The 20,089-nt window shown below is 39.0% G+C and overlaps 1 protein-coding gene across 1 annotated transcript in view; it reads right to left on the reverse strand.

The window, feature by feature from the left end:
* The window catches only part of taf3 (TAF3 RNA polymerase II, TATA box binding protein (TBP)-associated facto), a 63,629-nt gene extending 44,918 nt beyond the window's left edge, over nt 1-18,711 (reverse strand). Inside the window, exons 1-2 of the mRNA XM_053508770.1 lie at nt 18,357-18,711; nt 16,690-16,950 (exon numbers count right to left, since the gene is read on the reverse strand). Of these exons, the coding sequence (XP_053364745.1) occupies nt 16,690-16,950; nt 18,357-18,522 (427 nt within the window). The 5' untranslated portion in view covers nt 18,523-18,711. The remainder of the gene's footprint in view (nt 1-16,689; nt 16,951-18,356) is intronic.
* Nucleotides 18,712-20,089: the final 1,378 nt, after the last annotated feature.

The raw sequence follows: 20,089 nt of genomic DNA on the forward strand, positions 1-20,089 counted from the left end.
AAGATACAATTTTAAAAAATGGTTGCTCATGTACCAGCATCGGCACCAGCCTCGTTTCCCCTTTCGTCTGTTCTAACCACTCAGCACTTAGCATCAGCAGTATACTAATCACCGACCGACCTGATCATCTGTCATCATCTGCACCCGTTTCTTACCCTGGGTTAAGTTACCTTTATGCTTAAACGATGCATACGTCACTGTGTGGCCTAACCAACAAAAACATTCCTCTGAAACTGGACTGAAAATGAAAGAAAAAAAAAGAAAGAAAAAAACGTCAGACATTGTCGTCTGTCTCTTTGGAAGCAAAATATGAAGAAATAAGCTGCTTAAGACTGTACGTAAAAAAATAAAAAGCAATCAAAATAAAAATTAGAAAAACCCATAATACACCAATTTTTTTTTTTTTTTTTACAAATGTAAAGGTTCTATACAACAATGAACCCCAAATCAGCTGCTTTTAATCTGTATCTTTTCGCCATGTAAAAAATTTAATGATAAAGGAAAATACACATAACTTGCATCATTTAAAAGCCTCCAAAAAAGTTTTAAAGACTTAAAACATCTTTTATGGATGTAGCCGGAGGATAGCTGTAGTAATTATGATTGTTTTGCACAGGATGAGTGAACTGTGTAAATCAGACGTGGGGTGACTTCACGTGTATTAATTTACATTTCCAGTCATAATATTAGACACACATTCTAATTTTCTACATTCTAAAACAATACTGATTTTTTCTTCACCAAATATTAAATAACACATGGCATTAGGTAATTAAGTAACAACAACAGTCAGTTGTTATTTTAAGACATGAAGGTCTGTTATTCATGAACAGTATTGTCAAGTTCATGTGCAAAACCCATCAAGCACCACGATGAAAAAGAAAACAATCCCAGGAAAGCACGACCAAAACCTACCTCTGCCAATTACCACCAATTACCAAACAGCACCTCAGATTAAAACAGTTATAAAGGCTTCTGGACACCTTCAGTATAGTTTTATAATGTAGAAATAAAGAAAAATCAGGAAAGACCATGGAATTAGAAGTTGTGTCCAAACTTTTGACTGGTAGCGTACATCCCATCAAAAAGTCCATTGTTGACCACGAACTTGGGATGGTCGAAATAAACAGATCATGTCACAATACTTAAAAAAATTTATGCTGTATGACATCTATTAGGAATTCAAGTGAAGTCAAATACTAAACGATTTAAGTCTCTTTTCAAAAAAAATGTACAGCGGAATACAGTAGGTACGCTGCCTTTAAAATCCAAGGGAGATAACTTAGTAAGTTAAACAAGTATTTAGCTACATTTATTGTGGAATGTCTAAAATATAAGACTGCAATTAGAAAAATTCTTCAAAAATATCTATCTTTACATATAAGTAAAAATATGACAAAAAAAAAGTATGGACAAATAACCTTTCAATATCGTGTTTTTTTTATTATTATTATTTTAAATTATTATTGCTATACTTTTACAGCACAACAAACTAACACTTTTTTTTCTAAATTTAAGTGAATTTTAGTTATTTCAATATTTACAAACTTTCAAATATTGAAATAACTGAAATTATCAAATAATCCTTTATGGATTTTTTTTTCCCCCGGATATTTTCCTTTTTTTTTTTTTCAGCATTAGATAACACACTGGTTCTTTAGGTGCAGCATTAAACTTGGACTTCTTTAAACTTGATCTTTAGAAAACTTAAGACTTATTTCTTAACCCCTAGTAGTACAATGCTCCATTTACATCTCATGAAGTAAACATATTTGTATTTGCGCAACCGTATGTGTGTGTCTGTGAAAGAGAGACAGACACACACAAAGGTGCATCGTGGATTCATGGAACGCATGAATGCGTCTGTGGTGTCACAGATTTTAAGATATCATACAATAAAATGTCACGCCATCAGAATCGGTGTGTTCATGTGAATAAAACAGACATAAACAAAAGCAATAAAACGAGACAAGTAACGCAAACACAGCCCGAACAGTACAGAGTGTACGCTCTAAATAAAGACCAGTATTAATTAGAGTCGGCCATCTTCATCCTGCTTAACGAGGAGCGCTGATGTTGATGAACTAGGACGCCGGTTTTACAAAAAAAAAAAAAAAAAAAAAAACACACACAAAGGGTTTAAACTCAACACCTCCATACGACACCTCCTCGTGTTTAATGAAAACACCTTCTTGTGCTGTAATCGAATTTTGTCACGTCGTCCAGCCATAATTGAAGCCATGATAAGAAAAATTTTTTTATTACAAAACAGCTATATATATACACACTCACACACACACACACACACACACACACAGCTAGTAACATAACCTGGCTTGGTAAAAAGGAGGCTGACATTGACACTGAAAGTGTATGTGTGTAAGAAAGAGAGAGAGAGAAAAGGTGAAGTGCTTTAATTAGCTAATGCAACAGTGCCATCTAGAGGCAGAAGCAGTACTGCGAGGTGGTTCAGTAATACACACCGCTTCTTTCTGTTCCAAATAAAAATAATCTAACGCTTTTCGTCTTTGCTTTTGAATCTGAAATAAAACTGATGAATCCGTGGTGTTGATCTAAATTCGAAGAAATATAAATTATATATTAAAATATAAATATAAAATTTGAATGCTTTACTTGGTTGCTAAAAACATGCAATAATATTTTAAAAAATATTAATTATAAAGTATTTCACACAGTGTTGAGAAATTAATAAGATCGTCATTAGGAAAATGAAATGCTTAAAAAAAAAAACGTTGTTATTATCATAAAAAATAAGAATAATAAATCATAAACGCAAGTCCCACATCACAGCCGGGAATCAAAGCATCCTGAAGTAATGATAAGCGAAGAAAACGCTTTGATACATCTGGGGGAAAAAAATAACATTGCTCTTTTTTTTAGTAATTAAATTTTTTCCTCCTTTGTCTTACTTTCCACCTTTTGTTTGTTTTGTTTTTCTCTCCGGCCGCTTCAGTAAGTTCAGACGCACAGCAGCAGCGGTGTGGAAGAGGAGAACCATGCGATGTGCACCTTAGAGGACGTGGTAAAGCAAGAATAAGAAAATCCTGACCAAAGATGATGAGAAAAACAATTATAAGAATAACTCTCACACACACAATAAATATAGAGTAACAAGAAACCGGAACATGAACCTGGAATAAGTGTATGAAGTCTGCTTAAAGACATTTTACACACAGCACAGGTTGGTGACAGACATTCAGTGAGGATGCACACGACTTGATCATAGCAGTGAGAGAAACGCCGCAGACGACAGAAGGCAGGAACCGCACGGGACAAACGCTAGTAGATAAAGTCAATGTACCCGGTCTCTCCTTAAATCCAGTGAATCACCCAAGACACGTGATGCTTCTTCAGTTGGCTGTACACGGGAAATTGCGAATGAAATACAGTAATGCTTTGCCGTGTGGTTCATAAAATACCTAATTAAAAAAAATTATAAACCAAGTACGAAAACATGTTACAGGCCTTATTGGGACATCGAAAACATGTTACTGACAATGTCTGTTCCTTACGTCAGTCACTCGTTTCCTCATTTATTTGTCTTTAATCTTTAAACGACACTAATCTGTGCTAAAACATGACACTGGCCCAAAAAAGAATAAATAAATAATAAAATAAATGAATAATAAAAAATAAAAAACATAGGTCTAAACATAAGAAACATGAGGTCTTCCTAGCGTGTGTCGATTGTGGCGGCTTCAGATGTCAAACTGTACACTGTGTACAAACTGTTCTAATGTCACACAGCACCAAAGTTATCGTTGTTATTAAACATGCAAATTTTAACGCACAATTTGGAAGTCTGTCAACATTTGTTAACACACTATAATGCAAAAAAATAAATAAACAACAACAAAAAATAACAACTGCTAAAAAAAAGTTTTTTAAGGGTTAAGCACTAACAATAAGGGACATTCACTGGTAGGAGGTATTTTAAATTAAATGCCCACTACTGGCTTGTTTTGGGGAAGGAAACTGGAGAACCCTGAGGAAACCTACACAGACACATGCAGCATAGCTTATAATCAAACTCGGGATGCTGGAGCTGTCAGGCAGCCATGATGCTTTTCTAATCATGCGGTTTTAGAACCCTGTGCGCGAGATTTGGACCTCTTTCATGCCACGGCTGGCTGATTATATGACCTGTGAGAAGAACATGGTGTGAAACGTATAGCTTTCACAACCTCTCTGAAAACCGGCGCTGACTGACGACTTCATCAGAAATCCCTGCCTGCTCCCAGCGTAACCTCGAGTGGAACCTGATGTGGTCTTGTGCCGTCATATAGCCGTGTGTTCGGAGACCCTTTTTCTGCTTAGCGCAGTTGTTATTTGCATCTAATCGACAAGCGGTTTTCTTGTTGTGCTGCTCACACAACCTTTGACCGCTTTCACAGTTTTTTTATACGACATCCAGAACCGCTGTGTGTGGAAATCTCACTGGAAAAAAACTAACACGAAATACTTGTATGATTTCTCAGTTTGGATGTTCGGGCTCCAGTTAATGCAGGTCAGTGACTGATTAACTGACTGGATAGTTACCGAATGAGCGGGTTCTGCTACATGCGTTTCTATTAAAGAGGCCACCATGGGTGTACAGGGCGTAATGTGTAGCCCGAATACTGTGAGGGAAGCGATCCTGATTTGTGTTAGCAAATAATTCGCTCCTAAACACAGGGTGCAAACGTGGGAATAGGTTAGAGCGCCACCTGTTGGACTATAGTGGAATACCAACATTTTACATATACATATCTATTTATCTATCTATCTATCTATCTATCTATCTATCTACACACACACACAGTTTTGTGCAAAAGTCTTTTGCATAAGAATAGATAGGAGCGAGTGTGACAAAGTTACCAAAAGAACTCTAAAATCTAACAACTATTTTACTTATAGTACTGTGCAAAAGTCTTGGGCACATAAAAAAATATGGCATACGCAACGGTGCTTTTGAAAACAGTTCTGCATAAAAGAAACTTCTATAAAGAGCAATAAAATAAACAGTCAATATTTAGACTGAAAACGCATTGCTTAAAATCAGAAGTTTTAGACACAGATTTTGCAGTTTTATAAGAAAACAGTTGTTAGGTTTTACTGAGTTTGCTGTAGAATACGAGTTTTTCCGGTAACTTTGTCACACTCGCTCCTTTCTATTTTTATGCAGATTTCAGGTGTGTACATAAGGTTTTTTGTTTCCATCTGAAAACTGGTCTGTCTTGTAATTTATATTTTTTCCTTCACAGCCATGCATATATTCTCCTGTAATGTTATTTATTATTAAGTTATATAAGGAAATATTAATTTGGACAGCATATAATATGGTGCTTAAGACTTTTCATTTTGGAGTCAGTGCGGCGATACAGGAATTGCAACACAAACAAATGAATCATGTCACGAACCTGGTTCGTGATCGATTCTTGTTCCTTCGTCTCTCCTGAACACAGAGGCAAAGGGAAAAAAAATAGGATTTAAAAAAAAAAAAAAAAAAAAAAAGTAAATAAAACTAGCTGTGTTTGCCACACGCGTGCACACACACATGCACAGACGTTTTGAGTTAGTACGTGGTTAGTGTGAGCAGGGCGGCCCTCTCTACAGGACTGATCTGGGGTCAGCTGACCCCTCAACACGAGCCACACACTGGGGTTTTCTCTGCCTCCTCTCTCTCTCTCTTATGCAGTACCTGGCTCTGTACAGCAGGGAGTCATCCCAGCCCTGTCAATCATAACGCAGCAGCGCTCCGAGGCCTTCTCCCTCTCTCCCTCACATCTATATACAGGCTACAGACAGACGAAAGTAAACGGTTGTGACAGGGGGCATTAGGGTTGTGCTGAGCCATCTATCATACAGCCTGGACAGAGTAACATAAGAAGTGATTCTTCCTCTTCGACACACAAGCCTCAAACATAAAAAAAAAAAAAAGAGACAGAAAGAAAAAGAGAAAGAGAGAGAGAGAGAGAGAAACACGGATGTGAGACGCTCAATAGCATGTTTAACACATTTAGCACTGAAAAGCACTAGGGTGTGGGTGTGTGTGGTAATAAATGGCTTCGCTAATCGCCGTTCATTCCACTCTGTTCGGCGAAGCGGAAGAGGATATAGTGAGAGAAAGTGGTATCACAGCTTCTAAACTTATTCTCTTTCAAGCGTGGGGGAAAAAAATAAATAAATCAGGATAGGATGCCACAAATACATCTGCAAGATGCAAACACTAAACACACACTGACAATTGATAACTATTTACTTTAATGGACTAATCAGAACTTGTTTAGCTTCCCATTATGCTCCACTGTGGCTTATCAATAAAACACACAGATTCAATACTAGTAGCTAATCCTAATATAACAACTAACGGTGCTTTTTTTAACACAATAAAAAAAACACAGACCAGGTGTAACCAAACGTTTAACCTAGACAGCGGATGCAGGGGTCATTCTGACTGCGTACTGCATTCTGGGATGCTTTTCTGCTCATCGTGGTTGTGTAAAGTGTCCGTTTGACTTCATGTCTGTTCATTTTTCCTCCGACCTCTTTGCTCCACGACACGTCACCCCAAATGAGTGACATACTGTTATATAACAAGAGGAAACTGTAGATACACCCACTGTTCGTTATTATGTATGAACAGTATCTCTATCTGGCTTTTGTATGCTTCTGAAAGAGAGAGAGAGAGAGAGAGAGAGAGAGAGAGAGCGCAGCACTCCTGCTTCGTTGCGCGGTCGCTCCTCACAGGCATCTACGGCTCGGATTTATTTGATAGCATTTTAATTTGCTTTCTGATTTGATCTGGGTGAGCAAAGTGGCGCGTTTAGGGAGCAGTACTGTGTTTTACGGCAGCCTCGCGGACTCTTAAAGAGACAAATGGACACGGCTGACAAACTGAGAGACGGAAGAGAGAGAGAGAGAGAGAGAGAGAGAGAGAGAGAGAGAGAGAGAGATGCGCACTTCTCCATCGATCTCTATCCTTTCTGCTCGCATCTTATCTGCGGGGTCTGAGCGAGCCAGGCAAGTTTAAACGATTCTGACCTTGTCCGACATAAATAGTCAGAAAAGTACAAAGCGCAGATAGCCTCGCTCTCTCTGGGAAAGAGGAAGGGAAATACATTGAGATAAGAGAGGAGTAGAGAGATAATACAGGAGTTACTACATCAGCTCAGAGTGTCACACTGCATGGGAACTGGCCTGGGAAAACACACAAGTAGCACGAGACTCGGAGAAAGACACAGAGAGTGAGTGTGTGTGAGCGTGTGTGTGTGTAAAATGAGAATTATACTTAAAAGATGAAACACTTTTCATCAGGCCTGATTCTCCTGGCTAAGTGAGGGCGCACTTGGCGATAGAAAAACGGGCCTCGGGACCTTCCTTACCTGAAGAAGACGCAAAGACGTTTCTTCCGTCGCGGGGAAAGAAAAGGAGAACAGAAGGGCGCCTTTAATATTCATCCTTTTCTCTTTTCAGGGTGTCACGCCTGTACCTGACATTGTCGCCGCCGCCGCGGAAACGGTGCAAATCTCTTCACGCATTGTCAGCTGTTCCTCTAATCATTTTACGCCCTTGTGAGGCTTTCAAAAGAGGCCCGATAACAAGGCGGCTCAAACGCCGAAACCGCACTCAATTCGGAACTTAACAGAGGCTAGGGGCACACACACACACACACACACACACACACACACACACACACAGACAGACGGACTGAAAAACTGAGGTATAAATCAGCATGCTAGCACTGAGAAAACACATAATGAGCTAAATACTGATGTCTCTCTGGAGTCTGGATAAATCAGGTACTGACTGGAATCCGTTTGTGTGTGTTTAAGCAGAAAAAAATTGGAACGTTTAGGTTGAAATAGTTTTTTTCCATTTAGTCACAGCTGTATTATCATCATCATCTTCATCATTTTAACAGAGTTGTGAATCCCAGGCAGACTTTTGATTCAAACTGATTCATTTTATTTTGGGGCGTTTTGAGTTTTGATCACTGATGTTAACTGTCAACTGTCTTAAGCAGCTATATTTATTATAGATTTTGTACTATTAAAAACTACCAGAAGTGTCTTATAAACATTTAGATGCGGTGTAACACGAGTCCTTTTCTCCTAACAATCTTCCGCTCCTTAATACAAAACAGTACTGCACCAATTGACCATGAACTGACCAAGAAAAAGCAGAGATACTCTCACAAAACACGAGTATTGGCAGAAGACGGGAGCGTTTTTCTTTCCTTCTTTTTTCGTTTGCTAAAGGCCCATTTTAGGAATTCATCCATGTTAAATCATCATTTATTGTTTGTACATTTCTGAGTAACTATGCGTAAATTGATTAATAAAAACAATCAATTTGTCAGTTTGTCAAAAACTGAGTTTCTCCAACATTAAGAACGAGCGTCAATAATAAACAAACAGCTACTGAAAACAGACAGAGCTTACTGTATGAAGGTGCTTGTTTAACATTGCCTCGGATGTCATAGGTGTCGTCTGTTGGTAGCAGTCAGTAGGTTTAATACCACAGGAAAAAGAAAAGTCTTCAGGACAGAAGAGTTTGTTCTTCTAAATCAGGGCTACAGAATTAAGGTTTTAAGAAGGTCCGGTCCATACACTTTTTTTGAATCTGAATTTTGGGTTTATTTTTTCTTGTGGTGTTGTCGGCTTTTGTCTTTTACACGACCTCACCTCGGACTGTGGTGGATATGTTTGCTCGTATTTTATCTCATATTGACGCTTCACATCACTGCTTTTTATTATCGCCGTGGTTTTGGAAGGTGTGAGACAAACTGGGTTTAAACTTACTGCAGGGAGAATAGACATACATAAATCTGTCAATTCACCTTGAAAGGTTCAGTTTTTATAGTCTACCTTACTTTTTTAAATTAGTCATGTTTTTACTTCTGTTTTTTTTTTTTTGAAACTCTCTCTCGATACACAGTAAACTATCATGCTGATTGTCTCTGTTAAATAATGTGTATAGCCACGCCCACCTTGAGGAGGTGGGGGGCACCAAAATAACAACAACAACAAAAAAACTAGTTTACTGGGGTCCGTTCTTCGTACGTCGCTAACTCAGTTAGCTGGATTTGATTGTTGTGGATTTGTCCTGATCTTGGATTGTTTCGTTCTTCGATGCGCTTCTAGCATTTGTTGTCATGGCAACATATCCGTAAGCTTGAACCTGCTCGGGAGCAGGTTTATTTCATGTAAACGGGATTTAGCCTGCGCTCCTGGCAGGTTATGATTGGTTGAAATGGCGAGGTCACATCTGATTGGTTAAAGAGCACGACTGACTCACGTGGAAAAAGAAAAGTATATGCCCCCTGCCATGGACAACACACACACACACACACACACACACACATAATCGCTATCAAATATTATATATGAACATAAATTCATAGGTTTATTGTTATCAAATATGATATTACTATTATAATAAACCCTAGGCACGAGACAGCCGTCAAGACCATTAATACAAATTCGTGTATAATGTTTATTTTGTAACACATTTATTTTTCAGGGGTTTGTCATAAAAATATGCTATATATAATATTATATATTAAAAATAAATATTTTATAATGATAAATTGGACGAAACAAATTTTATTATAAAATAAACAATATAAAAGTATACATAATATTTCTATTTTTTTCATGTACAACATATTTATTTTCATATTGCTTATTTTATTTTATTGTCTCATGTAATTTGTAATTTGAAAACCATAAACCTATGAATTTATGTTCTAATATAATATTTGATAGCGATAACGTAGGGGGGCAATCCATGGCAGTGGGGCATTTCAGCGCATAACACGTTATGACACGTTACAAAAAAAATTGAGCCGCTCTTTTTCTATTTCATCAACCAATCAGAGGGCCTGTGATCAGTGTTTCTATTGTCGATGCATATCGCCTTTTAAACCAACGCACGAACCCGCAATAATCCTAGACAACTCAATCCAGCTATACTAATCATCAACAACAGGTGTGCTCGAAGAACCGACTTAGCCAGATCGTAATTAGCACGATGATCTCATCTTAGATGTGTCAGTTCATCTCGGATGTGTCAAGCGACGTACGAAGAACGGACCTCCGGTATATAGTTATTTATTCTTATTTATCAAAAGAAAAAACATCAGGGTCCGGTATATTTTATAGCTATATATTTAATACTCATCACGCCCCTTTGTGTTTTCCTATATACAATAAATAAAGTTCGTAAAGGTCACATTGCGATTATTTTACCATGATTTTAACCGCCATATTTAACTACTGAATTTTGTATGTAAATGTATTTATCTGGCTAACAGCAAATAATGGCACAGATGATCTCACTAAGAGGATGTTTAGTTTTTACTTCAATAATATTAAAACAAAATAAATACTTAAAATCACTGACTAACAAAAAGTCCCAAGTCTTTTGTGATTAAACAATTGCACAGGTCCGTATTCGCCATTTTTAATGCTTGTGGAATTAACTGTGTAGCACTAAGTAAATATAATTATGATAAAATATTATATAAATTATTAATTTATAATAAGTATTAATACTATTAATCCCATTATATAATACACTATAAGATGGCCATATAAAAAACAAAACTAAATAAATAAAAACGACCCTTGCAAGGACGTTCACCTACAAAGCTCGGGAAAAAGCACATAAAAAAGTGTGGGGGTTTTTTTGCTTGCTTTTTACTTGTGCTGGGAAAACTCATGGTGCTTTTTATGGCATGAATAACAAGAGAGACTAATTTGTGGTTTTGAATATTTGCCGAGTGGTGAATTAAATAAATCAAAAACATAACAGTTTCACTCTGTCTCTCTCTGTTCAATTCTTCTTACTGCCAAAGCAAACATGTCAAGAACACTGAAGGTTAAAAACAGCTGAATATGGCAAGGTCACCACAAGTTTCTTTCTTTCTTTTTCTCTCCCTGTTCCTTTCTTTGGTGTCCCATCGTACTGGACAGAAGTTGGCCTTAACCTGAATGACTCTAATAAGTTGAAACAGAGCGGTAATCTCACATCATCATACTGCACCAGGCAGAGAAACCTCTTCTCTCCTACTTGTATTCATCTTGTGCCTATCGCTCCTGCTCTCTCTGCATAGAGCGGCTGTTTATCACTCGGCGTGATCGCTGGTAATTTCAGTGTACAGATGCAATCGCTCGCTCTCGCTCTGCCATCCCTCCTTCCCTCTGGAGCTGACGACAATAAGCTTCAGCACAATAGACAAACAAGCGCCTGCAGACTGAGACCCTCTCTCTCACACACAACTCTAAACGAGTGTGAGAACCTTTTTTCAGAAATATTGGTACATCAAGATGTCTATGACTCACTACTTTTTCAGTGCTCAAGTAGTTTACAATGTTGATTATTTCCCTATAAGATCACAACAGTGTGGCGTGACCGAAGTCACTGTTTCCAACCTAAATTATATTAATGTTAAAAAAGAATTAGCATTCAGAAAATCCTCTGAATTCAGGAATCCTCATGGACAAGCTCGCCCGGGTTTTGCGAAAAAGAGACAGAGATTGAATAAATTATATGCTTTTAGTAACTTTTATAACTCAATTGCTGTTTTCACTCAAGGAGTGAATAATTCATACCAACTTGCTCGTACCAACCATTGCTCCCCAGCAGCGGTCACATTATTACTATTATTAATATTGTCTGTATTAGTATATACAGATAGTTCCTGACTTATGAACATTTAAGTTATGAATAGATGATTTAAAGACACAGAGTCAACATTTCACTGCGAGATTAATTTCCTTAGGCACGATTATGGTTTTTGGCCACATGATGGCAGTGTGGAAAAAGAGGACAGATTTAGTCAAGTGGATTGGTACGCTTTACATTGTATGTTTGTGTCAAAGGCATACAAGACTCACTTTGTCAAACTTAAAAACAAATCTGACTTACGAACGGAACTCGTTCATAACTTGGGGGACAACGTGTATATCAGTTTGCGGAAGCCAATAATCACAAAGTGATTGAAAGAAAAAGGAAGTCAACCTTCACGCAAATAAATGTTAAAACCAACCCTCTGGCATGCCTTCCTACTTTATCAGCTATGGTTTCGAGAAGACAGACGGAGCTAATGAGGTCACACTTTCTAACCAGCCGCCCACTCCCGGGTTCAGGAACTTTTAGCTTTCATATTTCATTTAGGACGTCCCACTATACAACGCTTGAGACCACTTTTTATTTTGACTCACAGCATGCTGATATGGAGCATTAATATTACACAATCAAAGCGGGATAAAGGTCCGAGTGCCTGGTATGAAAGAACACCAAGGGTAAAGTGAGCTAAAGCAAGCTCACTAATTTTGATATTTAAATACATTTAAACACTTTTTTTTCCTTTTAATCACGTGTAAATGTAAACGAAGAACTACCTCTCCTCAATCTACTTTCACTCATGTGCAGGTTACGTCATCCACGTGTACATTTTCTAAATAATATAAAACAAACAAACAAAAAAAATGCAGTTTGTCTTGCAGCACAAGTCCTAAAACTTCCTTAAGGAGGAAGACTTCCTGCTCAGCACAAATGCAGAGACCTGACATTGTTAACAGACATGTCTCTTACTCTACACTAGCTTTAACAGATCAAATATCATAAGTTTTTTTTTGTCAGTATGATTAGATTTTGATGTGCATCTACATACAGTACTGGGCAAAAGTCTTAGGCAAAGTCTTAGTCAAAGGCTTAATCCTTAGTGCAAATGTTAAATGTTTATGTCTGTGTTATGCAAAAAAAAAAATTATATTAATAAGATTACAAAATATTGAAATATTTGCATGCCTGTAAAGAACGCATATTAGATGACTGATCAGTTTTCAGATGGAAACAAAAACAAACAAAAATAAAAAAACCTAATGTTGGCCCCTGGGTTTAGCATGAAAATAAAATGGAGCAGGTGTATTAAAGTTACCAGAAGAACTAATTCTGCAGCACACTTAGTAAAACTTACAGCTGTTTTACTTACAGTAGTGTGGAAACGTCTTTGGAACATACGAAAAAACAAAAAAAAACATAAGCAGAGATACCTATAAAAACATTTCTACATAAAAGAACTTGTATAACTTGTAAAAAGCACTAAAGATGTGACAGCTCTTTGCTTGGAAACAATCAGTAGTGTTAGATTACAGATTTATAAGTAAAACAGCTGTTAGGTTTTACTGAGCGTGCTGGGGAGTTCTTATGTAACTTTCTCACACTTGTCTTCTTTCTATTTTCATGCAAAACCCAGAAGCCCACATAAGTTTTTTTTTTTTTTTTTACTTTAATCTCCATCAATTTATATTTGGAAATAGTGAATGGTTTTGTACATGAAAGTATTGTTTTAGTGCTTTTATACAAAATTCGGGCCCTACCTTCTGACTAACCTGCTGTGTGTGTGTGTGTTTTGTTTTTTTAAACATGGCCCACGTTGGCATGTCATTTAAAAAAAAAAGAATAAAACAAACTGCCCGCTTAGGAAGCTGTAATCACTATGAAAAGTGTATTTCTAAAACTGGGATGATTTCAGGAATCGAGGAGCCAAAACTCACTCACACACTTTCTCTCTCTCTCACACACACACGAAGACTAACTAATGTAAACCTCGACTCGATCGAATTACTTACACACAACTTTGCTGAAAGATTGATAAATGAGGCCCACAAAGTGCTCACTATTCCGTGTTTGAAACGAAATCTTGCGCAACGTCAGCGTGGCTTCCTGCCAACCCCCGGCCGAAGCGGAGCCGAGAGCGTGTGTAATTCTGTACACGCATCACTGCTGCGGAGGATCTCTGTGAATGACGTACTGCAGATCGCAGCTACTGCTGAGGGACTTACTCAGGAATGCTGACAATGAGAGCAAAGTTACGGCGAGTCTCGAGCGATGACCTGAGGACTGAGGACGTGTGGGGATGAAGAACTCAGTTCTGTATGTGTTTTTAAAAAATTTTTATTGTGCTACCTCCACAATCAGACCATCTGTTATATCCAGAAGCTCAAACCCTGCTTCTGATACTCCTGATCCACATACACACACACACCCCACAAGGTCACTTCTAGGAACTCATTATTATACCGCCACTATATATATATATTTTTTCTTCATATTTCAATCCATCGTTCACTTTACAAGTTGCGCATGAGTCTCTCAGGAGTAACGAGACAGGGCTCGATCGGGTTCTCTGTGAACGAACGCGACTGTGTCTGTGTATTTAAATTCATAGCATGTGCGGATAGGGACCTCTGGTGTTCAAACAGTGCGACTGCGTTATTGCGTAACTAACAAAGCTGACGTTGCGCGTTTCATGGTGCATAATTACAGATAAAGGGGTGAAGCAGTCAATCAGGAAGAGGAACTCAATTAGAAAGGGAAAAAACAAAACAGGAGCACATTTCGATGTCACATGATCTGATCTCCGATCAGGTTTTTCCACATTCTAGGACTGCATGGAGCGAAGACTCACCCGCTGCTCGTGGCTTCACGTGCAAGTCCTCTGTAAGTCGCGTGTCACAAGTTCTCTCTCTCTTCTTTTCTCTCATCTCGCTCATCTCTCTCTCTCACACACACAGGTTTTTCATCATCACTCTTCTCTATTCAGTCATACACACACTATGGGCTAATTGGGACCGGCAATTAACCTAATCTGCATGTTTTTGAACCCGAGGCGGGAATCGAACCCTTAAGCCCGGGAGCGTGAGGAGACAGTAGCACTGTAAGAGCTTTTTAAAAATAATGCTTTTTAATAAGCTAAACAGGTGATGGTAGAGGTACACTGCGGTACAAGTAAATAATGAATAATTGCATCGAAAGAGGGAAAGAAATTGATTTTCTATTTCAGCTCAGAAAATTAGTCAAAATAATTCAAATCATTAGGAGATCTGCAATCGTATTTATTGTTTAATTTTACTACCCTGTATAGTAGCATTAGGCATATTTGAGTCAAAATAGCAGTAACTGTATTCGATTAGATAAAAGTCATAAAGAACTGAAGGACGTTTGTGGATAAACAGCTCCCACATATGGCTGTGTTTACAACTGCAGCAGTTTCAGCGGTAACAGTAACTCTGGAGTGCATTTGCATTGTGTGTGTGTGTGTGTGTGTGAGAGAGAGAGAGAGAGAGAGAGAAATGAAAGAGAAGCACCCAGCTGAGCGCTGGCTCCAAGCCCAGTTAGGCCTCCTGCCCTGGCTGAAGTCTCTCTCTTATACACACACACACCTTTCTACTACCTAGGCTTTCTGCCATCCGGACCAGACCCCCAGCAAACCCCCCAAACACACAGACACACACACACACAGAGTCCACTTCCTGGCTGACCTAAAACAACCCCGATCATGTCTGCCTCTTCACCACCCGCTGACAGTAGTTCCCCGTGTGTGTCCTGAGAAGGAGTGTGTGTGTGTGTGTGTGTGTGTGTGTGTGTGTGTGCGAGCGCGCGAATGTGTGGTGCCAGACGCTAGGACAGGAGCCAGACAGGAAGTGTAGGAGGATGTCTGCAGGTGAGACGAAGGAAAAGGGACTAAAATTTGAACAGAGGACAACCGGTCCAAGCAGACTGCTTCCGTGTTCCTCGACCTGAGGAAACGCACACACACCTCTCACAAAAGCTTATTCTGGCTCGACTACGAGTCTCTCTTTCACACATGCGCAAAATAGTAAAGGAAAGCCGAGTGATTCGAGGCATGATTTAAAACATGATTACGAGTCAATAATCAAATAATAAAGATTCTAGACTCATCTAAAAATACATTACGTAATAAGAGTTGGTACTAATTGTTAAATACGGTCATGATTTACTGATAAACTGTTTAAATACGGATGTACAAAAGAACCAACCTGACACCAAAATAGCATGAAGGATCAGATTTCAAAATAATAATGATAATAAAATCTGATTAAATCCTGTAAAAAAACGTAAAAAAAACTTAACTGAGAAAAAAATTATTTTTAACAGTTGGCAATGTTCACATGATTTTTTTTTTATCTAGCAGTATTACTTTTATAATTTATTATATTTACAGTTACAGTGATTAAATGTGAGAAGGTTTAACTGTGAAGTGCTTAAACCACACAGGGTGGAATCGATATCAGTATCATTACTGGATGACAAATATAATAAATAATAATAATAAATAACAAACATAAAAAAAAATGTAAAAATCTGACCAATCCGTTCCAGGTAAAAGGATAACCTCTAGAGGGAGACATTTATTATAACAGTTACATCCCGAGTGATGTTTACGTTTTAACTCTGATATTGTTGAGATTATTTTTTAAAAAACGTTGTTGAGCATTGCGGTGCATTATTTATAGTATTAACATTTAAAGATTTATACATTTGGCCGGAGGGACATCCTGAGAAGAATAAGCAATTACAATAACATCATAATAATAAAAATTAAAAAAATCATTCGAGATGTACTGACACAATGTGACATTTACTAGATTTTTAAACTGGAATAAAGACATGTAAGTGTTAAATGACAAGAAAAAGTATGTATGTTAAATAAACAGAATGAATAAATATTTATCCACTTTTTATTATTATAGTTTTTTTTTTTTTTTTATCATTTCTTTATTTTGTGCGATGTTGGGAAAATCCTATCTGTCTGACCTGCTGAGATACGTTCCCGAGACACGTTTAGAGCGCACCCCATTCTGTAAGACGTACCTTGGTGGAGCGGGGCGAGGGGAGGGAGGTATTCTGGGATGTATTCCCTCTTGTCTCCGCGCAGAGCGTTGCGGGCGTCTGCGTCAAAGGTGGAGGTGGGGAACTGCAGCACGCTGCTCTTGCTGATAGGGAACTGGGGGATGGAGTGGAAGAACCCCACGGGCTCCAGGTTGTTGATGTAGTCTTCCAGCTCCGCCACGCTCACCCCCATCAGTCCGAAAGCCTGCTCAATGTCACTCAGCCCAGGGTCTGTCCGTCCATCTGAGGAGAGGGGTAAAAGGGTGGTGTGAGAAACAGAGACAAAAATTGAAAAATATGTACAGAAGGAACCTACAGCGGTGTCTAAAGACTAGAGTTGCACCAATTGCAATTTTCCTGGCAGATACTCGTGTTTTTTGTTTTTGTTTTTATATACAGTATATTACAATTAAAAGGACCTACGTCAATGTAAGGAAATACCTACTGGATCCCTACACGGAAACTACAGCAGCGCCTAAGGACCTAATGCAACAGCTGGAGAAATTACAGAAATGCCTGAGGACTCCACAGCAATAACAGAAGAACACACGGCGACGTATGGGAAGGACCTCCCGCAATGCCTGAGAACACTATAGCAATGACAGGACAGGGAGAACCTACAGCATTCCCAGGAGAACCAGGGAGATCCTACAAAACTGACAGGAACCCACAGCGCCAGGCCGGGAGAACCCAGAGCAATGCCTGAGCGATGACAGGAGAACCATCAGCAACGATGTACGGGGACGACCCACAACAACATATGGCGACATCCCCCGGCAACGACCGATAACTATATGGCAATGACGGGAGAGCCTACAGCAATGCCTGAGGACCGTACAGCAATGACAGGAGAACCTCCAGTGATGTCTGAAGTGTTATAATGTAATAAAGATGTGAACCTACTCAAATGAAAGGGAGAACTTAAAGAAATAACAGGAACAACAACAGCAAAGACCATTCAGTTTATCTTTATTTCCCCTTCAACACTATCCAACTGCCAGATCCTGTTTAAGTTATGATTCTGATAAAACCGTTAATGCTGTGAGGGAAAGTGTTGACTAAACCGTGTGTAAGAGCTGTCTGATGCACACACACACACACACACAGGGTCTCCTCCTGCAGTCATGAACTGAGCTGCTGTGAACTGACACAAAGCTCTGGGTTTAGCGCAGAAGAAACGTTCAGATCTTTTCATTAGTACCTAAACACAGTGTTTGTCACAATTTCTGCAGAAATAAACAATGATCCTGGTGTTAGAAATCACCATGGCGATGTGTGACAGATGTGGAGAGTTTGGGAAGTCCTGTTTCTGTCCAAGTCCAACACTGAACAACGTGACAGTTTCTGATTGAAGCAGAGTGTTAATAATAGTTTATCAGACAGCACTTTCTCACTTCCAGACTCCAAACTCCGCAGAGGAACCCGTGATGCAGAACTTTCTCTCTATTTTGACGACTAGCTTCTTGCTAACTTGCTAAGTTACGCTAGCTAGCATTAGCATGCTAAGGCACTCTGCTCTCCAGGATAAGCTAACCCTGTAAATAAACAGACACGGGTGTGTACAGGAGAGAGAGAGAGAAAGTGTGTGTGTGTGTGTGTATGTGTGTGTGCACCCATAGAGCGCGGTGAAGCAGTGCTTTGGGACTCACAGAGCTCGGAGTAGCGGTGGCAGCCGCGGGCTAGCTGCTGCAGGTAGCGCTCCAGCACATCGGAGAGAAGCTCGCAGGCGGAGAGCTGCACCGCGTCCCAGCCCAGCGCCTGGCACAGCTGCGCCACCGCCACCCGCATCAGCGAGCGCGCGTAGCTCTCACACATCTCCCCGCCGGCCACGAGCCTTCAAATCCACGGAAGCGCGCTGTTCGCCTGACTTTGGGTCACATTTACGCGAATAACAACGGCGGCGCTTCTTCCATAGCGGGCGCCATCTTTAGTTTCCAGGACTGCCGAGTGCCGAGAAATCGATCGGACATGCGCACTCGAGCCGCCTCTGATCGACGATGTTTACATTGCTCAAACATACTTAATGCAAAATTCCACTCCTAAAACGCATCAAGATATTACGTGTTATAAACTCAGCAAAAAAAAAGAAAAGAAAAGAAAAGAAAAGAAAAGAAACGTCCTCTGACTTTTAACTGGGGGTATTCCAGAAAGCTTGGTTAACTTACCATTTGGTTAATCTTAACCTCTGGGTTAATTAACCCCAAACCCGCATACCGCGAGTATGTCGGTTCCAAAACACCTGATAAGAGTAAGTTTAATCAACCCTCTGCTGGTTACCCAGAGTTAGTGCGCGTGCACGGTGCATTCATACAGACATTTTCAATGGATCGCCGATTTCACGAGTCAAAGTGGAAAATCAAAGTAAAAAAAAAGAGAGAGAGAGCGGCATACTTCACAGCCTCATCGCCTCCCCTTTAATTATAATGCAAAAAAAATTTAAACACCCCATCCGCATCCTTTTGGCTGTTAAATTAAAGCATTTACTTTTCCAAAATACCAATGTATATTGACTAGGAATTTATGGTTTCTTATTTAATGAGGTGTAATCCTTCTGGAGCCAGAAGCCAAGTGAAAACGAAACACAAAAACGTTCTGCAAAAAGGTAATATTTGATTACACGATCACTGAACTATTTATTGAACATGATTTAGTATATTCTTTCTGTCATGTAGAAGCTAATAGAAAGAAGGTTGAAGCCCGTCTAACCGGCGGGGGTCCACCACCACATCCCCTCACCCCATCTGAGGAGCGGCTCTGTCCCTTAATAAAGGCGACCAGTGACACTAACATGGTGAAATGTAAGTTTACCATTATGATTTATTTTCATTATACGACTTAATAAATGACTATCTCTATCACTTAAAGGCTTTTGAACATGCTTTATGTTTTTATGCAGGCTTACTGTATTTAACTGCATATGATGTATAGGCTACTGTGCTCTTAGTTGTATTACCTTGTCATGTTTTTTTCCTGCATTATTGTTTTTTACATTGATAATATTGAGAATTCTATGGGTTGTATTTTCTTATAGATACTAATAAAGGGATTGTATTATTGGACACTTCAGAAAGAACAGTCTGTTACAGTTGTAAGTGTTTTGTTGACAGGTACCTTTAGTTGCTTTTATTTTATTTTTTTGCCAGATAACATATACTTGCATATTTTCCCTTAAGGATGAAGATGTAGAGACCACATCTGCTGTGACAGAAAGGGATAATGCTGGTGGATCCACTGAGGTAGAATACATGCCCCCTTTTTACATTAAAGTAATAAATTGTCATTGTTCTTTTACAGTCCATACCTGGGGATTTACCCACGGATGAAGGCCCTTCAACCTCAATGCACAATCTAATCAATGTAAGAATTTGTGTGCAGTTGAACA

Source organism: Clarias gariepinus, chromosome 12 (assembly GCF_024256425.1).
Source record: "Clarias gariepinus isolate MV-2021 ecotype Netherlands chromosome 12, CGAR_prim_01v2, whole genome shotgun sequence".
NCBI classification, from domain to species: domain Eukaryota; kingdom Metazoa; phylum Chordata; class Actinopteri; order Siluriformes; family Clariidae; genus Clarias; species Clarias gariepinus.